The sequence below is a fragment of the Crassostrea angulata genome, chromosome 1, assembly GCF_025612915.1.
Source record: "Crassostrea angulata isolate pt1a10 chromosome 1, ASM2561291v2, whole genome shotgun sequence".
Taxonomy (NCBI): Eukaryota; Metazoa; Mollusca; class Bivalvia; order Ostreida; family Ostreidae; genus Magallana; species Magallana angulata.
Window position 1 is genome coordinate 51699492 of NC_069111.1, and position 21595 is coordinate 51721086.

The window sequence follows — 21595 nt, forward strand, 5'->3', positions numbered from 1 at the left end:
AGTGTCACGGTACAGAGTCTCTGTACTCTAGATACAATTCACTCCTAACAGAGAAATATGTTAATGAACTACTTCCCTTTCAAAGATATACAAGTAATGGTACTGTTTAGAGCAACCTTGTCTCTAAATCAAGGAAGGATGTTTTCGGGGCCTCAAAAGTAGAAAAACGAGAGAAAATTTGGCAATTTATAGGAAGAACAAATATAAAACTGTGGATATATCACAGTTGTTTTTCCAAGGCCCTTAAATCTGTGAATCTGCAAGTCTTAATTTAAAGAACTGGTCAAAGAGAGTCTTGTAAAGCTTAAATTCTTTACCCTATAACAAAACAAAGGAACTTGCCACTTCAGCCAACCATTTTCAATATACATTACTTTGGCAGTTACTTATGCGGTTATCAATCAATAAATACATATTTGCCAGTTTAAAGAAGTTTGAAGTGTTTATTTATATCATTCATCCCAAGATTCAGTACAATCACTCTAATGAATAAATGAATCCCTTGCTATAAAACCAGCGCCAGGCTGGATCATTGCACGTTCTGGTTTATGGACACCCAATACTTAGAGGAGAACAGACTTTGACTGATAAACTACAAAACAAGAACTGTAATTACACATATAGTTATTACATTACAGAGAAAAAATTACAGAATCCATGGCATGCACAGAACCTGGTAAAAACTGTAAGACTGGCTATTAAAATAATATCCATGACGACATACTGTAAATTAACTTTTATTCACAATGACATTTTTCGTAGGAAACAGTTTTTTGTGGGTTAAGCCTATGTTTATAAACTAAAAAAAAGGACAACCTCACAAGGGTGTCAGGTGTGAACTATTTGTGACAGTAATGCTTTTGTGAACCTTGCCTTATTTTCTTGCATTCAAATAAAAGATGGTTTACAATATTTTAATAGGTACTCTCTCAGAAATTTATTACACCAATATTTACTATGCCAGCTAAGAATATATATACTCTGCCAGAAATGGGTACAGACCAAGAATTACTTTGCTTGTACTCGTTCAGGAATAAGTTATAGCAAGATTAACTCTGTGAGGAATGAAAATATACAAAGATTTATTTTGCTAGAAATTGTATGCAAAGAACTACTCTGCCAGAAATAGGATATCTCCAATGAAAAGATATCGAAAACTGCACTTTGTAAGCACATAATGTTTAATGTTATCTATCGTTATCTTAAAACTGACTGTAAAGTAAAGCCCACAGTGAATCAAAGGTAACAATAGTTTATGTGTGGAACACAACCCAAGTACCGATTCATACACAATACAACATATTCCTGAAGCATCCCTGCTGTTGCATCAATTGACCAAACCCCACCTGTTACCAAATTCAGCGTTCTAGCTATTGTAATGGAGAGCTTTTCTGGTTAAATAATGTACATAAAAAAGCAGAACATGAATCTTTATCATGTAAATATTGATAAAAATCAATACTACCTGCTACAATTAAGTCAGAGAGGAGCCATTAAATGGTTGAGCAAATGAATGAAGCCAAATTGCATTGGGATCTTGTCACTGAACAAATTTTGCACAGCCATTGTCATACACGACCCATTCAGTTTTAATACTTGTGCTTTTCAAAGGTGGCTAGAATATGGGGTGTGCAGGCGGTATAGTCTTTTTAAAATATATAATTCATGAGGAAAAACAAAATCTTAGTGTACGAGGGCTTTGTCTACAATTGCATGACCATGGCTTTTAAATTTGCCTGTGATTCATAATGCGACTTGCACTTACAACTTACACAAGTTTGATTGACATAAAAAACACCTGTAACTAGAGACTCATCTTCCCTCTCAGCCTAGATATGCCGTGTCTTTTCTTTTTATTGAAGAGCTCACATTTATTTGAATAGGACTATACTGACAGCAAAAACAAGACAGATCAAAATGCCTAAACACGTGTATGTTGCTGGGTTTATGAAAATTGCCCCATGTAAACAGAAAGCCTTCTGTGCCATGGGCTTTTCACATGTCAAAATGTTTAAATGCTTCATATACGGTTGAAATGTTTTCAAAATACAACTTGGATAAACAGACAATCGCATGAAGTACTCTTGTGTTAGAACGCTTCTAAATTTGAATAGAGCATGCACACGAAAAGGAAATATTGTGGTGAAATATTCATACCACATTTCCTACCATATTAGCAGAATGTGAAGTCACTTTGCATGCTCACGGAATTCAAATCTACTATAACAAACACCTTAAGTAAAGCATCCGTCACAACAACTTCCCTGAATATTGTCAAAATTAGTTTGATTTGTTCAAGAAAATCTACCATTTTTTCCTTAATATTTCACCAGTACAGGAGAAGAGAGGTCACAGCCCTTAGACATACTTATAGTAATGCGACACTGAAAACTGTGACAGCACTCTCCCCCAAAGTGTTGGCAGGCCTCATTGCATTGTCATATAAAATTAAGTTCAAATAAAAACTACAAACATACTTACTTGTTACATGACTATGGATATGTTTGTAAAATTCCGAAAATTAGTCAGAGCACACACCACACACACACACACACAGTTTTATCAGTCTCGGTGTGTGTTATACAGCCTAGATTACCATGCTTAGTTTCCCAGAGGTTGAGAAACCAGAAAATTCCTGCCACTAGTAAAGTCCTCACAAAATTAGGGGAACAGTTATACAGAGAAATAAGTATTGATTACTGTTCCAATTAATTCCACCGTGCCAGTACACCAAACAGAACTGAGATCCAATCCCTCCCTGGAAATCAGTCTGCTAAAACTTAAAACAGCTGAGCCATACTTCAGTGTCTTCTTGTTTATGTCAGTGCGCACAGCACACCGCGAGAGAGATACACATTTTCAAGGTCTCCGCTACGTCACAGTATACACACCAACACAGGCTTGTGTAAAACCTATCTCTCCGCTGCATAATAAGTTACCGTATGGCTGACTGATTACTGGAATGAAGACAACTATTCAAGGCTTTTTAAAGACTACAAGTTTTGTGTGTAGAATGGCTCGCCACATAGCTAGACTTAACTCTGTCCATTATTTATAAGAGGATTAGCAGTTGTTAAAATACTTCTGCCTTGACAATGTGCATAAAATTACCACAGCATGGTAAAAAAAAAATAAAGCTAGCTGCTTTTAAACAGAAAAGAAAGAAAAGAGATCCAAATTCTGCATAGTAGAAAATCAAATAAATAAAACTGCCCGAGTTTTTTTGCCTGCTTGATAAAACATGCAATGAGCCATTTACAAGGGACTTGCCATCTGATTATAAGTACATGTGAATTACTGGTAAATTGAACCATTTACTTGAAATGTAATAGCCATTATTTCGAGTCAGTGTTGTAGACGGGAGCATTTAAAACTCAACAGGCTGAAAGAGTTCTTTAATACTCCTTCCACAACCTTCCATGCAGATAGAACAGAAAAGTGTTTTCAGTAAAAATACATCCATTATGTTGAATGTCTGTATACATTTATAAAATAAATTATTCATTTATAGCTAGGCTGGGCTGGTGATTGAAGAACTACCGAGACTCACGTTAATTATACAAATATTAAAGACATGGGCCATAAAAAGCTGTGAAGTTTTCAGTAAACATCAAGTGTTGGTTGAATTACAGTGGGTGATTGTCTGAATACCTTATAATTATATATTAATATTTATTCACCATATGACATAAGTTCTAAAAGACAGAAGCTGAAGTCATCAATTCTCTTTTGTCAGGCTGTCAGTTGTTATATATGACGAAGTGTGAGTCCATGTGCATTCATCATTGACATTACCTGCACCTCTCTCTCTCTCTCTCTCTCTCTCTCTCTCTCTCCATCCATCTGTGAGACTGGAGTGCTGGCTTTTAACCACTGACATTAATATAAGTTTTCATTTCATTCATTATTAAATTCTTTTTTCCTCTTTTTAATGTAAAAAAAAAAAAGTTTCATCATGCAACATGAAACCTTAATACATAAAAGCATTTTATGAATGCTCAGAGACAAACAATGGTTATACAATTACAAAATACTAGTTTCCATGTTTTAATGAGTACAAATAAGGTAGTAACAGACAATCAACCTTTTTTCAACAGAACAACTTTCTGTAAATTCGCCCTTTGTTACAAATCTTTAAGTTCAATCATCATTCCAAATCTTTTGAACAGTTCAATTATTGAAACTGTAGCAGTAAGTTAACTTAAGTCTGACATATTGCGACTCGCTCTGTAAATCACAAGACTATTCACTAATCAGCGACGACATCCAAGTATTTTATGAGTGGTCCCTATAAACTCCGTATAATTACATGGTATCGTCACTGTAATTACACAGTATAGTCAACGACAGACAGTCTCTCAAGACAAAAACAATACTTATGTAAGACCTGACTTTTAACCTTGAGAAGACTCGTTAAATGCAGTGTACTGAAGGCAGATACAATGTATCATGAAAGTCCAAGCAGTGATGGGTGTGAATAATGCTTCTTCTTTGCAAAATTTGAGCATAATTTCAAGATATGTTTTAGAAGTAAAAATTTGTAGACATCTGTTTACCGGTTTAGATTGGATTTAATTTGACATCAGCAATATTCAGTTTGCAAATTATTTGCCATAATTGAAAGAATATGCCCCTCTGTTAAAAAAACTTTCACAAATTTACATACAGGGTTTACCGGGTATATGTTATCATAGAAACAAAGTCTTCTGAAAATAGAATAGGCGCTTTTGGGTAGTGACAGTAAAATCAGCTTCTACTTTTGTTGTATTGTTTGCCAATGGGTTTTTTTCTATTATTTATCCATTACGAAATTAGCCTAAAGGCATAGTTGTGAGAAAGTCCACACATTGGGGTCTGTGAGTGAGGCACTATGCATATTTCCTCTGATTAGAAGCTGGATAGACTTTGGTTCTATATGTCCCTGATACAATGAACACTTTATTCACTGAATATGCAAAAAACCACCATATCTTACACAAACAGGCCCCCTCTTCACAGGTACTATGCCAACCGAGAGAAAGCTTTACCACGGCTGCTGTAATTATTCAAAATGTATCTTTTTATTCCTTCTTGGAGCATTGCCATCTTTTTCCTTTCTCAGATGCCGTGGAGTACATATGTATATCATCTTCAGGGGGATGATCACTTCTATTCTCCATTACTAGGAATAGGAAAAACTCACGATTCCTTTTGATCAGGATGACTATTGGTTCTCTTCCACCGGCCGAGGTCACATGACCTTTGGTGACATAAGCTCTAAATACAATCTCGTGCAGATAAAGGTAATAGTCCCCTTTCACCCTTTAGGTGATCGACCCCATGTAAAGATTATATATGTGTGTCAGGTACATCTCCTGAAAAACCAGTCAATGATTCAATCAATCTTTATTGCAGACCCTTTTTTCCATAATCTCCCATCTTCTTTCTTCCTTCTCAATCAATAACAACAAGAAACTCTACCATCAGCCATCAGCAACGACTAGCTAGGCTTGCCTAGTTTTCTCCCTCTCACGAGGTATTTAATAAGCCTATCTTAAAAATCTTGACATAGATCATATTCTCATGAATTTACATACTGGAAAAATGTGTGATTCCAGTAGAAATATTTGATGTTTTGCCCTTGGATAATTTCACACTGCTTTAAGTTCTGAGTCATTTTTCCAATTTCAGATGGCCCCAGAAATTCTGGTGAGAGAGCTTGATAAGACGGTGCTGTAACATGCATTTAGCACTTAAAACAAGTTCAAGAGATGAATAAATTGTACCGTTTACATACAAAATGGCCTCAAAGGAAGGCTCGAGTGAGTAGAGAAAAGAAGGATTTAGTATTCTTGATTGATCCTTTTCAATGTTGGTTTAATCAGCATCAACTTGTTTCTTCATCCTCCATTCAAAATTACAAGCCCCATTCTGTCCTGAAGAGTAACAAGTTAGTTTATAGTTGTATACATTTCTTAGCTCCTAGGCAAAACCCAGGGATGAATGCATTCAGACACCTGTTTCAGTGTCTAACAACTTCTCCCTGTAATGCAAATATTGCTTGCATTAATTACATCTTTGAGGTGGATCCTTGCCCTTGAACAAGGATGACATTATCTTTGAATTTATTCCATTTAATGAATAGCATTTATTGCTTAAAATATCAAATTGTTTGCTGTTATAAAACACTTATGTCTCTGCTACACCTCCAAATATATCTGCTGCACTATTAGCACAGAATGTGTACTTCTTATGATTTTGAAATCCTGTTTCTACTTTATCTTAATGCTTACTCAGACAATAGGCAGGTTTTACTGAACAGCATGCAGCTGACTTTTATCTTAATTATCTAAACCAGCTTCATTATACTCCCAAAGCGAAAGAGAAATACATGTACTACCTTAAGTCCTCAACATTTCCAGAATTTCAGTGGAAAAAACCCTTGCTGCTGCTTCGTACAGACAACTACCGTTTCAACTGTTTCCCATGACAAGACTTGCGATTATTAATGAGGTGTCTCAACTACCTACGAAATCATTAGTAAAACGCAACTTTCTCTACAGATCTCATTTACATTACATTAATATCAAGTTTTGATTGGGGATATTTTAATACTTTAATTAATTCAATTATTTTCCACAGTTATAGAGCTCCAGATTTTTCTGTGGAATCCAAGGCCAGTCCCGTTAGAAGTTGTTTTACACAACAGTGTGTGATTTCTAATGAACACTTCCACCAAGACTAAAGGTCACATAAATATGTGCCAACATGGCAGCTACAACATGAATGAACCAGTTTCTATTCTACCTTTAAGATGAGTGTCTGCTCTGCATTAAAAAAAAATCATCCCTTAGGTTCCATTACCTCAATGTATGTACAATTTTGATAATAAGTGGAGTTTGTTGTTGACAATTGCACAAGAGGCAGACCATGGTCATCCTTTGGTCATTGCACTCATATTTCTCATCAGACTAAAACTGTACTCTTATAACAACTCCAACACAGCAGCCTTCCAATCCAGAGGACAGACCAATCATTTTACTGATGGACTATTAAAAAACGTATCTGTCTTCTTTTTCATCAGTAGCTGTCAAATGGGCACTGTGGATTTAGGTAAATTTGTGTGAGCCAATTTTCTTAAAAGTTTTTATTGGTTTGAATTAAAAATGTTCCTTTTGATGAAATTTCATTGTTATGCCCAAAGTTTAATGAATAAAGATCATGTTTTATAATCTGTAGATGAAGATTATTTGCAAGTTTGGATTTAACTACGAAATCCACAAAAAAAAAAAAAAGAGTCCCCCCCCCCCCCCCCCCCCCCCCCAAAAAATATAAATTATCCCACTGCAATGTCTTGACATGGATGCAAGTTGCTAACAAGAAGAAGAAAGCGGCTTGCTTGTTCTAGACTATGGATCAATACATGACGTCTCTCGATCTTCTTCTCTTTCTCAAAACATATCAAGTATCATATGCAACAAGTTCCAGAGAAACATAACCTTGAAGAAATCCTAATGCCCAAGTAAAACATATTAACAATAAATCAAACTCCACTTCCTTCAGCCTTCTCTCCATTTTTGTCACACTGGAACCAATTTCCGATCAACGGCCATTTGACAGGTTTAGATGGCAGCAGGGTTTGTGACATTCTGAGTTTCGTAGAGATTGGAGGCAATATATCTACACGTCAAAACAATATGTAATTTCTCCTCCTCAAAATGTGTGTCAAGCAATAAGCAATTACCCTATCACATAAATGTTGGATATTCATACCAAATCTGCAGTATATGTCTTGAAAAATGTGACACCATCTCCTATGAAAACACAAAAACTACTATGGATTCTGGTTTTAAACTATTACTGGTAATTTTATTCAGGTAACAGAATAAGCTAATCTTAAAACACAGATTGCATACTAGCTGGCCAAACACCGGTCTTGATTAGCTTCTACTCAGGATTGTTGCTGGTAGAAGAAATAAATCCTGATGCCATCTTATAATTCCGTTTGACTTCTTAACAAAGGCCACTCTAGTGCACAATGATAAACTCTGCATCGGACAATGACTGTCTTTGTGTATGCTGGAAAAAGATATTTCATTAATACTACAGCATTCATCAGCGCATGCAATTATATGGTCAACTTCAAACAGTTGAACGAGATGGGGGTAGCAGACAAAAAAAAACCCAAACTTATAATGAATGCCACAACTGACCAGTTGCATTGAAGCATGACCTTTTTGCTTCAGGTCAGGTTGCCTTGTCTAAGATGATGGGAAAAAAAAAGAAAAGTGGTGATAAAGGGAATAAATTGTCCCTGAGCACAAGTTACAGCTGCATGGGACATGGAGAAGTAACCAATGGAAGCACAGAGAGACACAGTGCTGTGTCTACAACAGTCGGATAAACTACATTACCTATCAACAATGGATATATAAATGACAAAAAGCTCACCAACTGATCTTTAATCAACATTAATGTCTGAAATAACATCAGCAAAAAACATGAGGAGCACATTAAACCAATGATTGACTATTAATTTTGATGTAAAAAAATATATCTTATCAAAGCAGAAAACACTGCACATCTTACAATTAAAAGTATTTCTTCATACAGGTCGTACATTACTTTTTACAGCTTTACAAGCTAAGAAACTAGAATTCATTAAAAATCTTAAGAATCTTTGTATTTTGTAACCCAGCAACCACAGGCTTGTGTCCCCAATGGCATCTGAAAACTACCATGACTACTGTTACTCCAGTTCAAACCCTTGTGGTGTGTGAACGGAGAGAACTGGAGATGATCAGAGCCTCAGCTGCACACCGGCCCACTGATTAAATCCTAGCCATTGTGCTAAAGAAACCACCACAGAAGTCTTAGCTACCAGATCTCTCAGCATCTTTGGACACATAGAACAAAAGAAAACATGATATACTGTGGGTTTGGTTGTTTATGCCTCAAGTTTTGAAGTCATTGAAACATAGTAAATGTACACACTTAAGACTACAGTCTTCATTAGTCCATGTGAATAGAGCATGGCCAAGTTCGCTTCAATGAAGAAACCATGGGAGAGTTCAGCGCTAAACAATAGGCTTTATATAGGCAAAATATTCAATGCTGTTGTTTTCCTTATTCATTAAAACCAACCTATTGCAAAGAAAACAAAAAATGGAAGAAATGTTCAAAACTTTGACTCTCCATGGATGTCATTACTCTCTCTCTCTCTCTCTCTCTCTCTCTCTCTCTCTCTCTAACACTTCACAAACGTAATGAAGCACAGAATGACTTGTTTACTCTAGAGGAGATTTTCTTGTACCATCATTATTGATCAAGGCAAACAAGATACATGAAACAAGCATTTTAGACAATGACATACAATCCTACCACACAGACCAGACCACTGAATGCAGTAATGTCTCCACTGGGATCACATGCACAACTTTAATACCATTTTAGTCCATTATTATTATTCCTACAAAACATTCTCCTAAATTTAGTAGACCTATAGATTTTATTCACATGGCTTACTGTAAACCATTTTTTATTTGTGACAACTTTATTTCATAGTATAACAAAAATGTGTAAAGTACTTTATGGTGACTAATATTCTCAACAAAGATGTAGACTAATAATTATATAAGAAAAATTTGAAGAATGGTCTGCAGCAAGAAATGTTTGCTGCCCACAACAAAATTCTTGCGTACCTTGTAAAAATTTCCCATATGCCAATAGAAAATGGTCAACAGTACCTCTCTATCAATGGAATCTGTGGTTTTAGCATAGCTAGTTTTTTAATTAACTGTTAAAAAATTGTTCATCTCATACTATCAAAAAAACAATCAGTACTCTGTCAGTATTATCGGTATCATTGTTAGAAAAAAATTTGTCAAATGTATCTGACATTCGAATAGTTCACTAATACTTTTGATCCATAGTCCATTCATAAAAATTCATAAAAATTCGTTTCAATATCAGGATGAAAAGTGAATCAATGATATAACATGGCCTACACAGTTAGGGAAATGGAGTTCTACATGACGACATGGTATTGAACCATAGCCATGTTATATATTCCTACAGACTGTGCGCTGGACCAACTCATTACAGTCATCACAGGTACTCAAAAATAACCGAAAAAACACAGTCCAAGTTGTACAGTTTGGTTTCGGCTTTTAGTTTGGATCCGAATCGGTCCACATAATAGTATCCTTGAATAAGGAAGTAATGAAATATAAAGATGCTAGAAATGTCCTATAACTCCTATTTTGTGAATTTTTTCATATTGTAAATCTATTTTAACATTGTCAATAATTATGTATTACTTTGGGTTGACAGTGCAATAAGTGACAAGAAAACAAACATTTATTTACATTTGTTTACAATTATATCAAAAACACTCAAAGATTTAACTGATTTTAAAACTACTAGTACACCATTGTTTGATCTAATTATATACATGCCAGTTGCATATATGTAAACTGCTATTTTATCCACTGACCTTTATTTATGTGTTGTACACATCCATTGTATTTTTATCTTTGTATTGGGAGAGGGTGGTCTAAGTTATGGAACTTGTGCCCATGCAATCCCAATTGTTTTCTTTTTTTTTTGTACAATAAAAATACATGCAAGTTCAAATCAAATAAATGAAGGTGACTCACATTTTATTCTTATTTACTGTGGATTAAAGAATACAGTTGAAGTTTTTTAATTGCTACAATCTGTTAGCATAATTCTCATAGGCTGATCAAATCCCTATCTCACTTTATCAGTTTTCAGCTTATTCAGATTCAAAAAACTTAATTAACTAGCAAGGTCTCCCGCATTCGATAAGCTTTGATTTTAAATAAGTTTGTTTCAATAACATTATATATATTTTCCTCATCAGCAAGAAGGATAATCAAAAGAATCATAATTTTGAAAGTTTTGCCTTTTAGCCAACAAATTCCATTTTCTTTAATGTAGTGCTTTGTCATAAAATGTAACTTCATAATTCTTACTAATATGTTCTTGAATTTTCAGACTTGTAGTAAAATAGGTATTCACAGATTACAAAGCTCACCAAAATGAGGCATCACCAAAATGAGGCATCACCTTCATGAGACCACCTTTATCATATCATATGAAAATCATAGTTAATCATTGGAGACTGTACTGTGGTTTGACAAAATATTACATACAAAATTGTATGATAATATTTATCATATCATATGTACAGTAAATATCATACTGTATCAAATATTGAATGGGGTTGAGGGCAACATTGATTATATGAGCCCCTGAAAGACAAAATATTGCCTGACGCGAAACGGAGGGCAATATATTCATCCCAAGGGGGCTTATATTATCAATGCTGCCCGAAAACTCAGTCAACATTTGTTTTGTTATATAAAGAAACAAACCTAAAATTCAAGAAAGGATTTGAAAACAGATTTTTTCGGCTCAACATAGAATTCAAATATTTGATCTTACGCAAAGTTCATTTACAAATTATCGTTGGCATCAAAAGGTCACTGGTGAAATTTCACTAGGAAGTAAGCTAAAGATGTTTTACCTGATTTTACTTCACAATAATTCGCAATTCCATATCCCTGTTATGATAGCGAACCATTGCATTGCGCGTCCGTTGTTTACTTGCCCTGACTGATTGCCTATTATGACGTCACCCTGTTTTGGAGTCGTGAGATTTATTTACGTCACCATTTACAAATCAACAAATCAGAGGTGATTTTTGAAATAGAGGGAATGTTCTCTAGATATTATTCCTAGCCGGTCAATATAAAAAAAATATTGACCGGTCAATATTTTTCGGACTTGCTAATATTACAATTATTGACAATTTGTCTATATAGAGTAATATAGTGAGAATATACTACTGAATATAACAATTATAAATATACTACTATAAAATATGATATTGTATCCTATGATACAATCTATGGGATTGATCAACCCGATATATTTCTGTAGTCAGTCAGTAAGAAACCTAATCAGTGTTTTGTTTTCCGGAGGACTTTTAAATGACACATTTATTCACACATCGAAATGATCTATGCATTGCAAAGCCATGTACTAGATACCTTACATCTCGTATAATTTAACACATTTAAACTCTTCAAAATTATCAATATCACCTTTCAAATACTTTTTAAAAATCTTTGATTCACCCATGTTTACATACAATGTTTTGTTGCTATTCAATACTAAACATTTTCTCCCTTTTACTCTGCAGAGATCTGAGCAAATTTCGACGCTAATTTTGTTCTGCTCCAGACACAACAATGTGACGTCACTATTCAAAGGGCAACTACCGGTACTCTAATTTTAAAGAATTTAAAAGAGCAACTACTACAAATATTTTAAGAACTTAGGGCATGGGGTTTCCGTATTAATAATATGAAATGCCTAAATGAGAAGGCGAAGTGTCAGACAAAGGCAGCCATATTGCCAAATATTTATATTTACCATATTAACATAGAGAAAATGCTGCTGTGCAGTAAGTATATGTAAGCATCAATTTTTTTCAAACATAAGGATCGAGGCCAAGACCACACTGATATGGCTCTGACAAAATGCATAGCAATATGCTGCAGTAGGCATTGTCCCTTGGTGCCTTATGTGGTCAGGCCAACAAAATACAGTTTTCACCCCTCTATATAAAATTCTATACTTCCACTCACTGTCCTACCTTGAAACAAGTGAAAAGCTGTCAATGTGACAGCAAACTGGGTTTTCTTTTATGTGAACTGTATCCATAATCATGACACCCTCGGATTATAAGCAATCTTAATGTGAATTAAAAACTTCCAATACTTGTCTATAAGAAAGATATGGACCGGACACAAATTTTGCACTTTTTCTGCCAGTGACCTTGATCTTGTCCGAATGACCTTGGGTCAAAGTCATAACACACCTTTAGGTCAGAAGCAATCTTTGTGTGAAGTAAGAATTTCCACTGTTTCTCCATAAGAAAGATATGGACCGGACACAAATTTTGCACTTTTTCTGCCAGTGACCTTGGCCATGCCCGAATGACCTTGGGTCAAGGTCATGACACACCCCTAGGTCATAAGCAATCTTTGTGTGAAGTAAGAATTTCCAGTGTTTCTTCATAAGAAAGATATGGACCGGACACAAATTTCGAACAGACAGATGGACGGACAGACGGATGGACGGGGTGATTCCTACATCCCCCCCCCCAACTTTGTTTGGGGGGGGGGGGGGGTATAACAATAGGAGCTTTTATTTGATTGCTCATATTGTCCTTAGGTATTGGGCAACAAAAAAGTGTGCATGCTCTATATTTAGCACACGTGACAGGTGTGCATCACAATCTACACTGAACAAACATCAATTCTACTCACTTCAACACCTGCTTCTTTTCATCTGTTCCAGGATTTTCTGAGTCCTTCACTGTCTCTGACGACATTCTATGCTTTAAAAATTATAAACTTTATTCAGTGAATTTGTCGGTGCTATTTCTACCAAAGATTTGCCATGGAAAAATGGCTCTTAAGATTAATAAACATTCACTTATAATCTACATGACAACAATCTGTTTAGTAGGGATAACCATAGCTACACCTTCATTACAATGCTTACACAATCTTGACAGTTATGTTAAATTCATTAGCACATATGAAAAAACTTATAATTATGAAGGAAAGCTTATGATTTTGCAGAGAATATTTCTATTTGTAATTAACTCTTTGACCTGAAGAGAAAAAGAAAGAGAAGAAAGGAGAGAGAGAGATACATGACAGATACAGACAGACACAGGGATGTGATAGAGAAATAGAGAGAGAGAGAGAGAGAAAGAGAGAGAGAGAGACAGACAGACAGACAGACAGACAGAGGACTTACCACCTTACCTAGTTTTATCTACCTGTCAGGCACTGCCAAGGACCCGAAAAGTGTGACACTATTGATTAAAAAAAGGCAAAATCTGTACAATTTTATTTTGAATGGGAAAAAAGCGTAATATTCAATATGATTACATATAGGATCTCTTTTGATTGTTATATAAGGTATATAGTTTTTATCCAACAAGTTGTGATTTTTTTATTTCCCTGCTTACGCAAAGGAATAGAAATGACACAAGTTGCGTATATACCCGTGAATATATATATACCTGTATGACTTTAATGTTTACTAGTACCAAAAAACTACTGTGATAAACTTCATTCTAATTTTTTTTTTAACCGGGACATTTCAACATCAACATCTCTGCAGTGCAAGAAGAAACAGCAAAATAAAAGTGTGTGTCTAAAGGACTATGAGCTGTATTATGCATTTTTCGTCCCTAAAATTTAAGTTTTTCAAAGAGCTTTGAAAATAAGATGGCAGATAGTTGAAATCATATTGAAACATAAGATAACATATAACATAACATAACATATTGATAATAAGTGTGTAAAATGTTATCACCATAGTTATGACATAAGGTTGAAATGACATCTTAAAAATTGTATTATTTTGATAAATTGATCTTTTGTAGCAAAATAAGGGTGTTTTCCGTAGTTTATTGACTGGGAAACATCAAGCGCAGGCTTGCTTAAGTATCATTTTTTAGAATGATGTGTATAATCATAGGAAGAAAAATATACGTTAAAATCGTATTTGAGCAGACCTGCACTCAATACTTCCGAATGCAACATATAAAGAAAAAATGACTATATTTTGATTTCTTTGCAAAATTGCGGAAATAGGGTTATTTAGGTGACGTCATAGATAAACAGCGAATGAGTAATGATGACTAAAATCAAGATTAAAGTGATAGGTATCCTCAGTACAATTATTTATGGAGATTTGATTTTTATATGACACTATTTAAAAAATGTTTAAAATTTGGGGCAGAAATGTATCCATACTAAATATAGTCCTTTTAAAAAATTTATATTTTATCAAAATTCTCATAACTGATACAGCTGTACGTAGTATGAAATTTCATATCTGATTCAATCGTCCTTAATGTTTCACTCTGCTGCTATATTTGCAGGAAATTTATATCTTTACATTAGTAATATTAGAAGCTATATAAGAAAACGAAAAGTACACATATCCCATACATACACATCTTGTAAATTTGTGTGCATTCAAATCATTTATAAACTAATCACCATGAAATGTGAGGAAAAATTTGTTACAATCATATTAATATAAAAATTCTCAGAGGGTTTGTTGTTCATGCATGGAGGCATTTTCATTTCTTGTACATGGATAAGGTATTGTGAGATTTTTGTACATGTGGAAAAAATATTTTGTCCATAAATAAAATCAGTTGTTGTTTCCATTTAAATTTAAATAACTACCTACTAATATATACCTCTCAATCAGATAAAATGTGCACTATGCATTGTAGCTAGATATAAATTTCAGAGCATTAACCTATATACACTTATCTCTATGTATGACAAATCCCAGCTTTATCATATATGCTACGAAAAGCAACCATTAAATCTAAAAAGCATGAACAGCTATTCGCCATTGGATAGTAAACATAGTCTGCTTACAATGACATGAATTTAAACAATGGTTGTATTGAAACAAAAACAACTGATGGATTCCATGGCAGCTGGAAAAGCATAAAATAGCATGGGGACAGGGTCCACTCATGTTAACATTGGGAGAGCCTAGTACCTAAGGGCTGTCATGAGCGGTAATACCCAACAAGAAAAACAAATTTTAATTTAGTTATATCAATATATGTTTTCATAAATTAATTTAATTCTTTACATAGTCATGTAATTTGTACTATTGTCTCAGGACAGTAGTTCCACATGCAGGTTTTGAAACTGAGCTTAGATTAATAACTACAAAAAATGCACCCAATAGCATGCATCTATCTAAATTTTGGCTGCACATTTATTGAAATTGTGCAACATGAGCAAATTGAATGCATAATTTACACATAATTAATCATTTCCAAGTAGGCAAAGCTGGCTTGCATCATTGAGAGATTCACTTACTAAAAAAAGAAGGCAAGACACAGTTTCTGATACATGAGTTGATGGCAAGAAACAGTTTCTGATACATGAGTTAAGACCAAGCCCTAATTTGTGTACCATGCAGTGTGTCAATATGTCTTTACAGATGACAATGCGCACGGCATAAAAATTATGTTCTTGGTTTGACTTTAATTTATCTCTGCAGATAGTTAAGAAAATAAGAAATGGAACGGCAGAAAAAACACTGACTACCCAATGAGCAATTTGACCATTTGCCAAGACCATACACCAAGTAAACAGATACATTTAACATTTCAAACGAAAATCGATGGATTCCATTGATTGTCAGCGTGTATTTTTCATGTAAGATAATGCAATTTTTCATATTATAGCACTCTATAGCGATGACTATAGCGTATTCTTGTGAAAATGTAGAAAAATCTCTATTTCTATCACTGACCTACCACAAAACAAGCCGCCATATTGGAATTGACATCATTTGCATATCTCGTAACTAAAAAAGCATTATTTACCGTATATATGGGCGATATTGAAGTTTAAAAGAACCTCAGATATTTTTACATACTGTTTCCATGTAGATATATGACCACTGGAAATAACGTTCGGTGTTTCACTGTCCAAGATCAATTTTTTCTGTTATGCATATCTCATCTCATTAACTGACCGGAACTAGATCATGTAAATATATGAAACAAACACGTGCAGTTAAAATATGGACGGTATATCTTCAGTAACGTTTGTCTATTTTTTTTTAAATGTAGATTAAATAATGATGAGGCCCAGGTTCAATTCTAAACATTTTGGTTTTCAGCATAATCAAATTCCATGCGCGGATCCAGGGGGGTGTGTTGGGGGGGGGGGGGTAGTGACAGGCATGTAGCATCGATTTTGAAAGGGGGCAGACTCTTCCAAAAAATCTTGACAAGAAAAAACAAGGAAAAGACATTTTCCCATAATCTTCAAATTCCTATTCCCGGGGGGGGGGGGGGTATATCTACATGTATAACTTACATGTATAACTAGGAAGATTTCCTCTATTGTCAATAGATTACTAAAATATTGCTACAGATTAGAAAATTTAACAACAGAGTTTCCTCTATTAAAAGATGCATTTGTTTGTAGTAAAGAACTTCATTTCGCCCAAAATACAACTTGGTATTCCTCTATTGAAAAGCTACTAAACATTCTTAATATTCAAAACATTATGACATATTCTAAAAAAGACTTCGTTACTTCTTTAAAACAATCTCAGACTAAAAAATATTTGATGGATTGGCAGTACTCAAATGAAACACTTAAAGATGTCAAACTTGTTACTTATTTATTTTTGAAAACTAACTTCAGACTGGAAAAGTATTTAACTATATTAAGACCTGAATACAGAAAGCCAATCTGTAGACTGCGGACATCAGCGCATAGACTTTTTATTGAATCGGGCAGATATAATAACACACCTAGAACAGAAAGAATATGCAAAAATTGTACACTTAATAAAATTGAAGATGAAGAACATTTTCTTATCCAATGCAGCAAATTTACAAAAGAAAGAGAGGAACTATTTGATTTAATTTCGTCTAAAGCAAAACATTTTACTAGTCTAGAAGATAAAAAAAAATTATTTTGGATTCTAAACTGTGAAGAATTAGATATATTAAACTCTGTTGGTAAATTTTTACAAAAGGCATTGCCTTAATTTGTATTTCCTATTCAAATATTGTTTTGTTTTTTTATTTTTGAATCATATGATAAACTATTTCAAATTTGTATGTGCATTTGTATCTTGACATATTTATGTATGGTGTTTAACATAAATATATAGAAGACACTATATTGAATGTATGGAAACATACATAATTATACATATATATATATATATATATATATATATATATATATATATATATATATATATATATATATATATATATATATATATATATATATGTATACATATATACTATTTAATTGTTCATGTCTGTCATAGTTCTTTTAATCATCCAGCTCTTTCCCTCTTGTATATGTTTATTGGATGTTGTATGTCAACAGTCTTCATGTTGCCCCTTGAGGGCCATTAATTGGTTAATAAAGAAATAGAAATTGAAATTGTATAACTTCAATTTTTCTCATTTTAATTCCATTTTATTAAATACTCCCAAAAAAGTGTGTGGGGGGGGGGGGACTCCATGATTATTCAATTTTAACTATGTAAATTTAAGAAAATTAGTTGTTGCGAGGGGGGGGGGGATGTCCCGCCTGATGCTACGTGCCTGAGTAGAGAAGGGGGGGGGGTCTAACGTTATTTATGGTACTATGTGAGTTTTGTAAGTTTTAATATTCGAACCCATAGTATATGTGGCATTAGGAAAAGAAACAACGAGAATACAAAAAATAGATGTAATGAATTCATTTTATTCGTTTAAGAAATTCTACCACGTGTAGATTCAAAGTTTGCCTCCAACCCAATCAATTAATAGCATGGATTAATCTATATATGCTAGTATAGTAGTACAGCAAGTATTGATTTGAACTGATTTGCATGTTGGGTTGATAAAATTGTTGAAGCTACTAATTTGATTTGTTTTATAATTAATTATTGTGCGAATTATATTGTATGTGTTTCTTTCACGATATATGTAAACCAAATTGATTAAATTTATATTTTCTTGATATTTCTTGGATATATCAGTTTCATAGTGGTAAACTTACTGGCCTTCAGTATGGAAATGTAAAACAAATCTTGTTAATGACGAAAGTTAAACAGTTAAACTAACTGAAGAATCATGCGAATATGTCTTTTTAAATCACTTATGATATTTCATATTTCCATTTATATATATATACTGCCCCCCCCCCCAACCCCCCCCCCAAAAAAAACAACAACAACAACAAACAAACAATAAAGAAAAAACCAACAGCAACATTAAACGAACAAACAAACAATTTAAGAACAAAACAAATCAAATCTAAATCATGAACGTTCGATTTTATGTTGTCACTTGGTGAATTTTACTTCGTGTTACCATTTTGTCGGTTGATCTTTACCGTTGTCGTGAGAATATTAAATCTACACCCAGAAATTAAAGTGAATGATCTTTTAGTCCACATTTCGTTACCATACCACATAGGTAACGATTTTCTAATATTAAACAGAGCACTAATTTCGGGTGTTAAAAATGAACTTCAAACTTTTGTTTCCACATACCTTGTATAATATTTTAAAGTTTTGTGATTAACTATATATGGCAAAAAAATGTAACAAAGTATACGGCGAACACAGTCTCTAGAAGCCAGGGGCTTCCATGGTTCGCTTAATACTCATGGATCCGCCCTTGGATAGAAATATACCGCATCCGCTATGGTGTGGTGTGGTTATATACATTGTAGCTAATATCTCGTATGTCTAGAAAACTACGTTAACTTCACATTATTGATTGTTACGTACACAGATTGAAGAGCTATATGTGTTTTTGTTTTGTGATAACAAATATAATAATGAAGAAAATAAAGTTTTGTAGTATACAATGCCAGTTGCCATCTTTTCGGTAAATACGTTTTAAGATACATATAGCAGGATTTGTCCGGTAAGACAACCTGTATAGCATTTACAACCGACAAGGGGTGCAATTTGATTTGCTTGAGGAACACCGGAGAAAGTACTCAATTGGTGTAAAAACAATAGGCTATGACAAACCAAAGAACGCCCGCATAAAATTTCTGGATTCATTGAATAAACATGCAAGAATAAATATTAAAATGTTACAGGTGCGATAGTAGAATGCTGTTTAAATCCTCGATCTTGGAATAAGTAATTTGACGTATGACGTGAAAGTCGGCTTAATTACAGACGCATATTAGTAAATAACATTTAAAAAAATAAATAAAATAGCGAACTCATCATGACGTATAAGTATTTTTTCTGTATTTTTTCCCCTAAAGTTACGCAGACGAATTTAACCTCATCATATCGGATGATGTAAAAATAGCCACAAAGGAATATTTTCCATATTTTGTAACATATTGAGAAAGAACGGAAACAAAGTACAAATGCAGGTGTTCCCCAAGTCTCCGTACTCAGTCCATTTCTATTTTTGGTGTATATCAATGATATAACTGTTAATTTAGAAAATCAAATTAGGTTATTTCCAGATGATACTGACTCTGATACAATAGGACCTGCTATATCTTAAACAAATGATCTCGAATAAATTAAAAATGGTCTTCACAATGGCTCGTGAAATTTAACCATAATAATTCAGTTGGTCTGAACATATTCAAAAAATTTATGATGAAGCATGTGAGTGCTTAAATATCCTTCGCACCCTTAAAAATAAACTAAACAGAGAGTCTTTGATTGAAATTAAAGTTTACATATCTTTTATCCGACCTATTTAAGAATATGGTGATGTAGTATTGGATAAATGTACACAAGAACAGAGTAATTTATTAAAGAGTGTACAAATTGAGACCGGGCGCATCATCACAGGATTAAGAAGCATATCTCCAAAACAAAACCGATATAATGAATTAGGATGGTAAACAATAAGTCATAGAAGAAAAAACATAAAGTTACACTTATGTAGAAAATACTTTATAATTATACACATATGAACATTTGTATGATATGGTTGAACAATGTCCACCAGTTTCACATAATTATTCCATACGAAATAATAACTTGTTTCACATTCCAATTACTAGAACTGTTGCATGCTATAATAGTTTTTTTTTTTACCATCAACAGTTAAGTTATGGAACACTTTGCCATACAATGTAAAATCTTCAACTAGTTCTAGCCAAATTTAAGGCTAAGCAAAGTAAACAAAACAAAAATCTTGTATAGATAAAACAAAATATAATTATACAACTATGGACACAGAAATTTAAATGTACACCATTGTCAACTAGGACAATTTCTAGCAATCTTAATGATTTTTACAATCCAAACTTGGTTGAATCATCTACATGTAAATTTTTAAGATGTGCTTATTCCTATGAGGATTCATTACATTTTTTCTTTCATTGTCAATATTATAATCCTCAGAGAATCTCTCTGTTAAGATACATAAATGATCATGACATACCAAAAGATATTTATTCTGTACTAAATGGTAATGATTGTAGACCTACATGTATCTCTCTCAGAAAATATGTAATTTTTTTTTTATCAAGTTCATAAATTAATTAAAAACAAAAAACAGTAAAAGATTTTAGAAAGGAAATTAAATACAATGTATGATTACGGTAACACCGTGCTACATGTACTTTGAATGTATTGATTATTAGATAAAAATCAATTCCCGATAAAAAGTACATGGGGTTTTTTAATCCATACCACTGGCTATTTTTCACTGGCGGAGGTTTGTTTATAATTTCTGTTATAATAAACTGTACAATGTATTGTAACATATACGTATAGAAGGGTGGCGACGGTTTACAACACCAGATGGAAGTTATCAAGGAGACTTTTTCAGCTGAAATTGGCTATAACGTATGGAACGTTCTGCATATAGAAGACTTACTAGTAACAAACCAGCCCTCACCTAAGAGTTTTCTATTAAAAAATGATTGATATTTTGAAGTCACCACATCAATTTGATTACTTCATCACATGTACATGTACATTTCGTGATCATAATATGGAAAATTCGATT

General features: G+C 33.6%; 1 protein-coding gene across 4 annotated transcripts in view; it reads right to left on the bottom strand.

Moving 5' to 3' along the window:
• The window catches only part of LOC128155130 (nuclear receptor coactivator 2-like), a 56401-nt gene extending 39783 nt beyond the window's left edge, over positions 1-16618 (bottom strand). For 2 of the 4 annotated variants that reach the window (XM_052858926.1, XM_052837430.1), the window contains exons 1-3: positions 16510-16618; positions 13848-13897; positions 13341-13411 (exon numbers count right to left, since the gene is read on the bottom strand). In XM_052858926.1, the coding sequence (XP_052714886.1) occupies positions 13341-13405 (65 nt within the window). In that variant the 5' untranslated portion in view covers positions 13406-13411; positions 13848-13897; positions 16510-16618. Of the gene's footprint in view, positions 1-2481; positions 2893-13340; positions 13412-13847; positions 13898-16456; positions 16475-16509 lie in introns of those variants that run through there. The other 2 variants (XM_052844124.1, XM_052824002.1) reach the window with 2 other exon arrangements.
• Between the last annotated feature and the right edge of the window lie 4977 nt (positions 16619-21595).